Here is a 12687-nt window from a genome sequence, read left to right as displayed (position 1 = left end):
CCAACCCATTTCCTCCACCACCAGTGGTCCATGCTCTTCTCCTATTCCCCCTATGATTGCTTCCCAGACATGGCTTTCTTTTGTAAATTTTGGTGCTCATATTCAGGTTTTAGACATTCTGTCAATTCCTTTTTTTTCTATTGTCATATTTGAGGTGAAATTTACTACTGTGTACAGTTTGTTTGATACAAGTAGTGGCCACGTTAACATTAACATGCCTGTACAAATATGTAATGCATGAAATAGTATTTTTAAAAGTGGTCATGTAAACTCAGGTTTTTGTGTTTTAATGCTTATTGGACTTGAACCATCATCATCAGTTAATTTGACTAATACTTTTTATTACCTCTCAGGCTATGGTAAGGTAATGCCCTCTTTCCCTCCTCCTTACTATATGCAGGCTCCCGCCTACATTCTGTCCAGCCTACACCCTCCCATTCAACCAGTAGACTACAGACGGTTGCTCCACCCCCTGGTCCATGTTTCCAAAGCGCCCTACCAGAATGCAAACCAGACCTTACCCAGCAGTAATGCAAAAGACACCATGGTTAAAAGGTCCAGCCCCACCAGCACAGTCGAATATGGCTTTAAAGTCCTGCACCCTACAGAAACAAAGACTTACCAGTCATGTGTGAGATTTACCTCTAGAAACACAGAATAGCTGGAAAGACTTCTATTTTTGGTCAGTGAGTTCTCCAGATGACATTGACTGTGTGTAGCTCTTCTCAACAAGAGGAGGTTGTCAAAGAGACATGTTTCTGTTCCTGACATTCTGATGAGTTGGGGAGGTGGCACGTTGCAGGCAACAATGCTGAAAATGGCAGACAAGCAGTTTGAGAATGGCCACCAGCTGCCATTGTATGAAACTGAAGTAGAGGATAAGTCTGTTTGCCAGAGTCAAACTGAAACCAGAAAGGATCCAGTGGTTCTGACAATGCTCACAATGATGCTGAGGGTAACTTAAGCTATTAGGACAGTGCAACCCTTTTCAAGATCCTTAAACTGGGAAAAGGTCAGAAAGAGCAAAAGGCAGAATCTAGAAAAGAAAATTAGCCTGTGGGATTGGTTGGCTCTAAAAGGCACCTTCCCGACAGAGATGAACTGCTATTCACTTTAAAAATACAAGGGACCAAGAATAGGGCATCCTTTTAAATATTCAGGTGATTTGCTTCGTAATTCAACAATGATGGACATGTTCAACACCCGTTTTCCTCTATGTTTAGGGCTTTAATGAGTCATTTACCTCCCTAGATATGAGGAAGTCAAACAATGGCCCGGCTGAAGGATTCTGCATGATGGAATATGGGCCGAAGAAACAGAAGAGGAATGGTAACCGGTGGAAAAGGGGTCAAGGTAAAGCATGCCATCTAAGATCAAAGGGTCAGAATTCCAATTCAAGACAACGTTAAAAACAAAGAATTGGGCATGTTGTTATAAAATATTTGACAGCAAATTGTGGGATGATTTTTACAGTAACCCTGTCACAGAATTAAGGGTATTATACTTATCATACTTTTAGAGCACTACCTTTAACTTTAAGAGTTGAATAAAAGAAGATTTGAATAAACTCCAGGGGCCTTCTAAGAAAATTAGACCCCCTCAAATGTGCATTACATACAAACGTTGGCTGGCGGCATTAAATGTTTAAACAGGTCTCTGGTTTAAGATAAGTATGTTTTTTGTTGCCATATGGACTTGCATGTCACTGAATGTAATACATGTTTTACTCAGTTTAGAATGTTTGCATCCGATTAATTAATTTTAGAGTTAAATTCTGCTTCTGCATTTACAAGCGCAAGCACTTTAGGATTTGATAGGTGTTCCAGAACTATACTCTTTCCTAAAATATAATTGAAATTAGATGCAAAATAATTAGTTCTGTGCAACTTGATGCAAAGTCACTGAATATGCAAATATACCTAAAGCATAGTGGTTATTTCAATGCTGTTGCTTTTATACATTTCTTCACAGATGGGCTGTTAGATTGGATGGAAAACATCAATTTCCACAGAGGAAATCATGGTTTTAGTGCACACTTTAATGTTGGTAAAGTTGTAGGACATCAATGCTGTAAAATTATCAAAAGTTATGTTAAGCAAAGGCTGTAGAGCTTGTTGGAGGTAATTGTCTTTGTGACTGTGTACCTAGACTGGATACCTTGTGGGTTAATGACACAGTACAACAACGGTATTACCTAATAGCCTACTTCAAGTCTACATCAGTTCTGAGTAAAAAGCAATCCACTTATCAGCCGACTGTTTTACTTCAACCAAAAAAGTCGTTTATTGTGAGAATAATTTTTTGTAAAGGCACTTTTGCACCCTAATTCTATTTTTTATGCCACATTACAAGTCTTTTTCAGTTGCTTGTGTTTACTTATAATGTATGGACAGCACAAAAGGGAAAAAAAACACCCTTTATTCACGCGAGATTTCCCGGTAATTAGTGGGCGCGAATCGAATAAATAAGCGGTAGTGGTCATCCCTGTGCTGTATTTTGTGTGCGGCTGCCGCAAACTAGGTAAGCAGTCGCTTTATAACACACCAGTCCTTGCAATTCGTATAACAACGCAAAACTAACGATGACATACCCAGCTGCTGGCTAAATAGTTGTTGACGTTCTGTCTGGCATGTTACGATAGCGTCAGTTAGCCAGAAAGCTAAGCTAGTTTAAAACGCAGCTAACGTTAACCTGTTATAACTTATCGCTGTTATCGTTCACCTGCGGCCATAATATTATCCTGTCGGTTTCCAATAGACTACGCAATACAACAAACCGAGTTTGGTTTTAGGAGAACAATAGTCGCCGTTAAAAGTTCAAGTAATAGCTTGACTATATGCTAAAAACTATGCGGTGTTCACTTTCAGTTTCTTTCTCTCCAAGTGTGGTTAACGTTAGGGGACCAAGATGTCTAAACGGAAGAGCAGCCCTGTCAGTGACCACACCAACAAAAGGGTCAAACCTGCGGTGGAGGAAGACGTGGAAGATGACAGTGTTTCTAATAGTGACCAGGACGATCCTCTATCGAATAGACAGGTTACGTTACTGTCATGCTATAACATATATCTTCTAGGTTTTTTTCCTAGAGGAACATGTCTATTTTTTGTTTTGTTTCCCTTAAGTCTGTGTGTCTTAACTGATTCTCTCAGAATGCATGTAAAACATAAGAAACTTGCAGAGTATACTATTGTATCATGTAACATGGACTGAGTGAAATGACATGCCTATTTCTGCTGTGTTTAGGTGCCATGTGCTGATGAGGTGGTGAGCGCAGGAATTGTGGAGAGCATCACACTGAAGAACTTTATGTGCCACTCTCTCCTCGGCCCGTTCACTTTTGGTTCCAATGTCAACTTTGTTGTTGGCAACAATGGAAGTGAGTGTAACCACTTAACAAGTGGGGTATCCCAGAAAAAATATAAACTGAATTAAGAGAGGTAATAGTTTCCAATTTCTGAAACCGGGAGGTCACCGGTTCAATCCCCTGACCTGGGTGGGGGAAGTGAAAGAGCAGCGCTTGTCCCTCCCTCATTGCCACCACCGAGGTGCCTTTGAGCAAGGCCCTTAACCCCAACCGCTCCATTTGAGCTGCTCAGTGGCCAGCAGATCAGACGGGTTGTACTGGGCTGCTTCCAGGTATGGTAGGTGTAACTAGAGATTTTCCTATACCGATACCAGTATTGGTATTCCTTTCAATACTGCTTAAAACACTGGTATCGTTATCGGAAGTGCTGGAGTTTATTCACCAATTCAATACTACATAATAAAGCCCTAAAGAAAATCTACGTTAAAGTAGTTTGTTCTTTTCCCTGTTATGACTGACTGTCCAATATGGATAATAAAAGCAAGTTCTGTGGCAATCACAAAGTTTGACCTGAGCCAGGCTGACAACAAAGATAGAAATCACGTCCATGCTGGGATAGTAGTATACAGTTGTTAAAACATAACATATATTTTACACTTGTATCGGATCAGTAATTGTTATCGGCCGATACGCAAGTTCAGGAATCAGAATCGTTATTGGAAAGCAAAAAATGGTATCGGACCATCTCTAGGTGTAACTGTGAATGTGACAGGTAGTCGTTACAAATGAGATTGTTCTCAATCTACTTACCTAGATAAATAAAGAAAAAAAAAAATCTATGCATGTGGCGTGTTTCTGCTGTTTGTTGTATCTGTGTACCGATTTAAACCTAAATCATGTTTTTACATATATGTAAACTTAAGTCAAGCTTTTTGCTGTACATGTTGGCTAACTTTTCTGGAATAACTTCTGTTCTTTTGTGTCTCTTATTTTCCATTTAGTTCAAGTACATTGACTAAAATATTTTTTATTCTGTGCATAAATTGCTTGGGTGACAGGTGGAAAGAGTGCCGTTTTGACAGCTCTAATAGTTGCCTTAGGTGGAAATGCACATGCCACAAACAGAGGATTATCACTCAAGGGATTTGTGAAGGAAGGAGAAAGGTAAACCTTCCACCACACTGTGTGATGTACATTCGTTTTGTCATGCAGGTCATAGTGGCCTTTAAGGGCCTGTCTAGTCTTAAATTTGACAATGCATAAAGGTTCTTTGTCTTTACTCTTTGAGGCAGTAAAAGTCCAATTATATACTGTATGTGAAATTTTTGCAAAGTATCACAAGTAATGTCTACTAAATGCTTCCCTTGACTGGCAACTGATTAAATGTGTGTTACTCTTTCTTCAGCTCAGCTGATGTATCGATTACCCTGCGTAACAAAGGAAAGGATGCTTACAAACCTGAGGTGTATGGTCCAGCCATCATAGTAGACCTGAGAATAACACGTGAGGGGTTGAGAACCTATAAGCTGAGGAGCAAGTCAGGTAAAGACCATGAAAAGTTATGAATTACATCTTTTCCCTAAGTATTTGGTAAGACTACTGCTACACTAGCTACTACAACAATTTATCATATTTAAGTCGTTTTAAACATTTACCACCGTAAAACATTTCTAATCTATTGATGACCTAAAAAGCCGAATAAGTGCAGAGAGCAAGAACAAATATGGACAAAAATGTGAAATTATTCAAACAATGAAGAGGGGGATTTTGGTGTATTCATCATTTAAGTCATGTTTTCACTAAAATTGGCAAAATATTTGATTGCTCCAGCTTTTTAAATGTGAGAATCTGCTGCTTTTTTTCATGTCTCGACACATTAAAGTAAAATAAAGCAATTTCAGTATCCAAATTGAGAAACACTATATGACAGAGTGTAAGCAAATTACCACTTCTGGTAGCTGTTTGAATCTACAGAATATAATTTGGGAGTCATGAACACATTTTTGTTTTTACTCCCATAGGTCAACTTGTGTCAACCAAAAAGGAAGAGCTGTTGTCAATCTTGGACAATTTTAACATACAGGTATGAGGTGTGCAAACAACATACAGTATAGGGTGTAATCTTTCTTACAACAAAATGAAATCCTGCTGGATGAAACTGTGTTAATGTGTTGGTGAGAGAGAGTCATTAACTTTATTCCAAAGGTCAACAATCCTGTGTCCGTTCTGACTCAAGAGATGAGCAAATACTTCCTTCACTCCAAAGGAGAGGGGGACAAATACAAGGTCATTATAAATGACTACACTTTTTTTAAATGATAGTTTTATTTCTTTGTGAACTTTGAGTGTGATTTAAAAAAAAAAAAAAAAACTTTTTTTATTCCTCTTGCAGTTTTTTATGAAGGCTACCCAACTGGAGCAGATGAGAGAAGACTTTACCTACATCAAAACCACCAAGCACATCACAGAGGATAAAGTTGGGCAACATAGCGAAGTAAGAGTGTATGGCTGATATATTTATATTGTAAGCAGTGCCAGCTATTACCAATTACAGCTTTTTCAGTCGCAGCAGTTTTTGAGAGAAAACTCCCCAAAAAGTACCCTACCTACTTAGCATCAGACAATGCAAGACAGACCCAGTTAGTGATTAACTGGGGAACATCGTGGAACATTTAGCTGCAAAAGAACCAGATATTTCTGTCAGGAGTTGAAAACACAGAACTAAGCTAAAGTGAATATTGGACTTATTTCTGCGTTGTGTTTACAAACATGGCTCCAAATGAATGATAATGTTGCTTGGTGACTGCTGATGTGTAAATAAGCAATTGTCTGCTAACAATTTTAACAACTGAAAAGGTAATGAAATGGCAATGTTTCTCCTACCCCCATGTGGTTAAAAACTCTGTTATTTCAGTTATCATTACTTTCTTTTTAAATGTTTTATATGACCATTTGCAATTGTTATGTGACTGTTACAGTGCTTGAAAGACTTGAAGCGGAAGTACCTGGAGAAAGAAGACCGTTACAAGAACCTGGCATCATTTGATGAAATGCAAACCAAACTGGAGGAGTTGCAGAAGCAAATGGCTTGGGCTTTGGTGAGATCATTTTCTCCTGTTTTGTCTACCAATTTGGAAGTCCCAACCCCCTTCATCCACTCCCCCTGTAGCCTTTGAAACTGGATTAGTGCATTTATTACTTAAAAGATAATTTATCTAAATATTATTGACTGTGATCTACATTTTGCAGGTGATTGAAATGGAGAAGGAGTTGGAGCCAATGAAGGAGAAGCTGCAGTCAGACAGACGTTCTACAGAGAAATATGATGAGAAGGTGGAGGAATGGAAGGTATAATTCACATTCACCAAAAATCAAGTGTGTTATGTGTTTTGAGTGTAACCAGTAATAACTTACGTAATAAGCCACGAGAGGCCGTGGTTTAGTGATTTTGGAACAGCAAAGCAGCGTGAGCCTAAATTGGCTTATTGCTTTTATTAAACGGTTACTACATAAACCGTGTATATGCAGTGTTTCATAGATAAACACACAGCAGTAAAAAATGGAATCATTTATTGATGACAAATAATTATTCTTCCCCCAACCATGTGTAGTTCTTCTACAACATTTATCTTAGTGATGCCAGGCAACAAACATACACAGCAAAACACAGATGCAGTGGAAAGCATGCTTAAAGATTGAAGTGTTTGAAATGTTAATGAAGTGATTAAAGGGCTGCACAATTAATCAAATTTTAATCACAATCACGACTTTTGGCCGTGCTTGTGTTTGGATCTCTCCTCTTACTCTTCGCGCAGCCCCGCCCCCGTTAACTCACACACTGCTCGCAGCAACATGTTGCAACATGGAGCAACACAGCGGCGGTGACAGCGCCGGTCCACACTTCTGACATTTGTCCACAGTTTTAATTGTTAACACAGCTGTGTAGTGTTAAGCATGAGAGGCAAACCTGTATTTGGACTAGTGTTTCCGCTGGTAACTCTATCTCAGCCGCCACGGCAAAAAACACAGAAGTTATTGAATGCAACTAACTTCAGTTTGTAGAATAGCGTGTGAGTCGGAGCCTGCTGGTCCTGGGTGAGAGATGTGACCCATGGCCAGAATATCTCTGTTCACAAAAATGCAGCGCAGTGACGATACAGACATTTCATACAAACGTGTGTAACTCCTCTGACCCGTAATACGACCCGTGCTGGACCCTTGAGTCAGCCATAACATGGATGTGAAAGCAGTTATTAATAGCCTATGTGACAACAAAATTTCTTTTGGGTAAAATCAACAAATAATCGTGATAATTATGATCTCAAAATTGATCAAAATAATCGTGATTATCATTTTTATCACAATCGTGCCGCCCTAAGTGATTATTAACATTTATCTGGAGATCGCTATTGATTAATTACATAACAACCACTTCTGTTTGATAACTCACACCTCAACTTTGCACTTGTCCATGCATAGCCCTTCTTTCTCCTCTAACCTTTACCCCCCCCCCCCCAACTTCTCTGATCTGTTTTTATGAAATAATGCAGAATAAGCTCGAGGAGGCTGAGAGGAAATACAGGCAGATCCAGGAACAGTTGGAGGGCATCACAAAGCAAATCCAGGAGATCCAGCCCAAATGTGCTGAGCTCAAAACCGTGGCCCAGAAACAAAATACCCTTCTCAAGTCCAGCGAGGTCAGTGTTCAAACGATGCATTAGTCAGGCTGTAAGGCAGACAGTGCTGTCAGTTGGTTAAGTCATCTTCATATGTGTACTGGAAGTGGTTTTAGGTTGTAAATGTTGGCTAAGGAAATGCAATATGTTGTTTACTGGCATATGAGGCATTTTTTGAAAGGTCCAGTATGTAACGTATTTAGTTGTTCATTATCAAAATATGTGTTGCCTGTTCACAAACTTGTCCTTTATCATGAATATTTACCGCCACCATCAATTCCCAGTATTTCTTTTGGCTTGATATTTAACATTTTCATTTTAATGAACTGGGGTAGACGCTTCATATTCATGCGCCATCTTGAAATATGTTAGCCAAAAGGAACACAGAATATATTGCTCCGCCTTTTGCGTTTTCACTCTCACATGATAAATTCACAGGTGTTGCTAATGGGTATCATTGCTTCTCAGCTCCAACGAGTTTGAAGATGGAAACATGGAAGACCACAATCCAAATTTCAGGAACAGGAGTGTTCTTCTTTGCCCAGAAAAAGAAAAAGGAGATTGAAAAGAACAAGTGATTGGCTTTTTGAAGCGTGAAAGCTCCCGTTTCTGTACTACGTACTTTGAACTGTGTGGCGCGAGAGAGTTGAAGGTGACATATGATCTCAATGCTAGATGGGAAAAATTCCTACACATTGGACGTTTTTTTTAACTTGCTGAGTGGAATCCATAGGAACGAGTGTATTTGGGTCAAGAAAAAAGGGAAAGTAATGAAAGGAACATTTTTTTTTTTTTTAGATTATTTTTTGGGGCATTTTAGGCCTTTTATGGACAGGACAGCTGAAGTTGTGAAGGGGGAGAGAGAGGGGGTGTGATATGCAGCAAAGGGCCGCAGGCTGGATTCAAACCCGGGCCGGCTGCGTCGAGGAGTAAACCTCTATATATGGGCACCCGCTCTACCAACTGAGCTATCTGGGTGCCCTGAAAGGAACATTTTAACTATAATATATATCTGTGGCATAGTCAGACATTTTAATCTGCAGCACAAAATTGCAGTTCCAGTTCCTAACTTGCTTATATTTTGTGTAATTAGGTCCAGATAAACTCATCTCAAAAAAACTTTTAATTGAAGATGTCTACCACAGTTAAAAATCAGTGTATTATAACTGTCTCCTCATCTTGTCAGACATAATCTCAACCAGTAATTGATGCTTGTTGTCTAAGTGACCTGTGTTTCCGTTCTTCAATTCTGTTTGCGAGCTAGGTCACTGTTCATAGATGCAAGGCTAACCTGAGGGACCTGGAAAAGGACAAGGATCAGCTGTTCGCAAGGATAAATGATCTCAAGCTGAGGTAAGACATCCCGCGTGCGTGCGTGCGTGCATGCGTGTGTGTGTTCTGTTTTGACATGTCATCCTTGCAATTGTTGTCGTCTTTTTAAAAAAGATTTTTTTTATCCCTCCTAGCATCAGTCAGACAACAGGAGCGGAGAGCCAGGCCAAAACAGAGCGTATGGAGCAGATACAGGCCGAGCTGGAAAACATGATACAGCAGAGTGCCACTCTAGGCCAGCAGATTGACCAGTATGAGCATGCCTGCAGCCGTGCCAAGGAAGAACAAGGAAAGATGAGGTGGTGAAATAAAACTGGGCATTAAAGAATATACGTTATTTATTTATATGCGCCTCTAGAACTATTAAGTGTTGGTTCCAGGGGTTGCACAGGAAAGTCCTTACACTGTGCATGACAAGGAGTTTTGAAGATGAGCTGGAATTAAGGTTTTTGGAGAACAAAAGAATATAATTTACCAATCATATCATTATGTGAATCAATCCCTTAGAAAGTCTGTTCTTTCAATGCTTGTGATAAATTCTGCCAGTAATTCAATATGTAAATACAACAGAATTTGCAATTCCCTGGCTTTTGAAATTTGTATTGTATATAGCTCTTTCCTAGCCCTCATTAAACACAATTAGGATAAGATTATTTGTTCAGTTGGATGCATCCTGCAGTGGAATAACCGAAACAGAAACATCGTCTAACATGACTAAAACACCCACGTCCTTCTGTCTTAAGGAGAGAGCAGGAAGTGCTTCAGAGGTCCATTGATGCCAACAGAAGGAACTTGCAGACTATGGAGAGCAGTCGGTCCAATCGCCTGCGGCGTTTTGGAGAGCACATGCCCACACTCCTCAACGCAATCCAGGAAGCTCATAAAAGGGGCCAGCTCAAGCATAAACCTCGAGGACCTCTGGGTAAGACTTGGTGCCCAGTTGTGCATAGGTAATGTTTTTTCCCTAGGCCGGACTCCTTTTTAAGCACTTTTGTATTACAAAAGCATGCATTAAATATCTAACATAATGCATAATGAAACAGCCAGTTACAATACACTTTGCCTGGCAGTATAATAAAATAAATATGTAATAAGATGTGCTCTTACTTTCACCAAAAGCTGGGCAATATTGGACCCATGTTAAAGCCAGGTTTGGAAACCATAAAAATGTCACTTTGTCATTTATAAAATTATTTGTTAACCTCAATTTAACTCTCTTTTTTTCTTTACTTTTTCTTTTTCTCAACAAAAAGGGGACATCTGGGGAAAAAAGCCACTTCTAAAGGGCCTTCACTTTTTACATTTTCTTCCCTTCTACAGGTCACCTTATTAGCTTGAAGGACCCAGAGCTGGCCCTGTCTGTAGAAGTATGTCTCAAAGGCCAGCTGCAGGCCTTCACTTGTGATAACTACGATGATGAGAAGGTGCTGAAGGGCCTCATGGCCAAAGTGTTACCAACTGGCCGTAGACCTGTCATCATCACAAGCCAGTTCCTCCCAAGTGTCCATGATACAAGATCGAGGTGAGGTCATATTATTCACAAAAACACTTACTAAACGCATGACTCCATATTAGTTGTTCACTGCCTGCAAAAAATAAACAGAACAACAGCATTGGTCAGCTTAAATTATTTTAGCTTGGTTATTTCCAATGTACTCCAGTAATAACATGTTGTCACTATGTAACATTACACTTTGTAAAGCATACAGAATTTCTTTGGCGTACAAATTGATTGACATCAAGTCAACAACAGGTAGTTTTGAGTCTGTTTTACATGAAGGACACATGTTGTAAGCATTATCTTTTTTATCCATTCAAATGGTCTTAGTTGGTTTTGTCTTTGTGTCAGGGGTGTGAACCATCCTGAATACCCGTCAGTGCTACAAGCTCTGGAAATTGAGGACCCAGTTGTGGCCAACTGCCTTATTGATCAGAGGGGTATAGAGAGCATTCTACTCATTAAGGTAATCAGTTCCCTCACATCAATTATTGACTTCTCTGCATTGAGACATAATCTTTCAAGAGGGAACAACGATGCATCAAATCAACTCTGTATGTCTGTTAGTTCATCTACAATCATAACACTTATATCCTGGGTTCATATTTAGCTCCTTTTGATTGAAGTTGTAAAACACCGGAAATACACACCAGAAGATTTAATGCATTGACATGAGTTTTTGTTTGTTGCGGTTGGTTGTGTAGAATCGAACAGAGGCTCGAAGACTGATGCAAGGGAAAAACCCTCCTCGGAACTGTAACCAGGCCTTTTCCAAGGAGGGAGATCAGATCTTTAATAACCGTAGTTACACCGCTGAGCAGACCAGAGCCAACTACCTCTCGGGAGATGTTGAGGAGGAGATTAGGTGTGTTGAAATCTTGTCTTGTTGTATTCAGAAATACTGTGTGTGTGTGGGTAGATGATTGTCTTGTTTGGCTACACTTATTAAAATATACTCACTCTTAATACCTTACATTGATACCTTCTCTGTCTCCTGGTTCCTATCTTTCACTTTTAGGCACTTGCAGAGGGAGATTGAGAACCAGAAAGCTCAGGCAAATCGCTTCCAACAACAAATGAAAAAGTTAGATGAAGACGTCAAACAGAACGATGCGCTGCTGAGAAGAACCCACGTAGAGCAGAGGACTACCAAAGTAACGAGTTTACCTGTCACAAACACCTGTTGCTCTTATTGGACAAGTATTTAATGTCTAACAATAATAATAATAATAATAATCTTCTCTGAGTATCAGACAGGGAAATTGATAGTTTATACTACTAGAGATGCACCAATTACAATTTTTAGGCCAATACCGATTTTTAGCTGTTTCCAATTTAATTTTTTCTAACCAATTTACAGCACACAGATATTTATTTTCTATCTTTTCTTTAATAGAAATTTAATTTTTTGCATAAAATATAGAACATTTTTTGAATAGCTAATTGATCGTTCTAAACCGTAAAGCGTTTCAAACAGTAACGTTATTACAGCGTGTCGGAAGAATACAGCATCTTTTTTAGAAATTTTTATATATATATAACCAGTCCATCACCATACTTTGCTCCGTATGTGGAATTGAACCCCCTACGGACTGAGCTACTGTTAATATCCCCCTGAACAGGTGGCTGAACCGAAAACATATAATATATTTAAAATGTATATAATATAAAAAAGGAGCAAATTTGGCAACATTAAAGAGCGGCTTGTTTATTGCTAATGCCATATGGTAAAAATGTAATGATTGATTAATAAGTTGATCACAATAACTTATAACAATGACATAGTGCACAAGTAAATTGCTGGTAAACCACAAAAACAAGCACCAGATGGGAAATAGGAATTTACAAAAACCTAAAAGCACCACAAAGCTGACGTG

At 39.2% G+C, this 12687-nt stretch overlaps 1 protein-coding gene across 4 annotated transcripts in view; it reads left to right on the top strand.

Annotated features, from left to right (window-relative positions):
* Positions 1-2377: 2377 nt before the first annotated feature.
* The window catches only part of si:dkey-119f1.1 (uncharacterized protein LOC557127 homolog), a 19507-nt gene continuing 9197 nt past the window's right edge, over positions 2378-12687 (top strand). For 2 of the 4 annotated variants that reach the window (XR_004660402.1, XM_034900076.1), the window contains exons 1-18: positions 2378-2520; positions 2899-3036; positions 3244-3376; positions 4363-4468; positions 4710-4846; positions 5326-5387; positions 5510-5590; positions 5697-5798; positions 6283-6402; positions 6554-6652; positions 7855-8001; positions 9245-9333; positions 9447-9611; positions 10056-10234; positions 10633-10834; positions 11162-11276; positions 11515-11675; positions 11829-11964. Coding sequence is in view for 3 of the 4 variants with exons in the window: in XM_034900076.1 (XP_034755967.1) it covers positions 2908-3036; positions 3244-3376; positions 4363-4468; positions 4710-4846; positions 5326-5387; positions 5510-5590; positions 5697-5798; positions 6283-6402; positions 6554-6652; positions 7855-8001; positions 9245-9333; positions 9447-9611; positions 10056-10234; positions 10633-10834; positions 11162-11276; positions 11515-11675; positions 11829-11964 (2163 nt within the window). In the remaining variant the exon portion in view is untranslated. Of the gene's footprint in view, positions 2528-2883; positions 3037-3243; positions 3377-4362; positions 4469-4709; positions 4847-5325; positions 5388-5509; positions 5591-5696; positions 5799-6282; positions 6403-6553; positions 6653-7854; positions 8002-9244; positions 9334-9446; positions 9612-10055; positions 10235-10632; positions 10835-11161; positions 11277-11514; positions 11676-11828; positions 11965-12687 lie in introns of all 4 variants that reach the window. The other 2 variants (XM_034900077.1, XM_034900078.1) reach the window with 2 other exon arrangements.

This window comes from Etheostoma cragini, chromosome 18, assembly GCF_013103735.1.
Source record: "Etheostoma cragini isolate CJK2018 chromosome 18, CSU_Ecrag_1.0, whole genome shotgun sequence".
Lineage (NCBI taxonomy): Eukaryota > Metazoa > Chordata > Actinopteri > Perciformes > Percidae > Etheostoma > Etheostoma cragini.
Note: the sequence above shows the minus strand (reverse complement) of the source record. Positions and strands in the feature narration are given on the sequence as shown.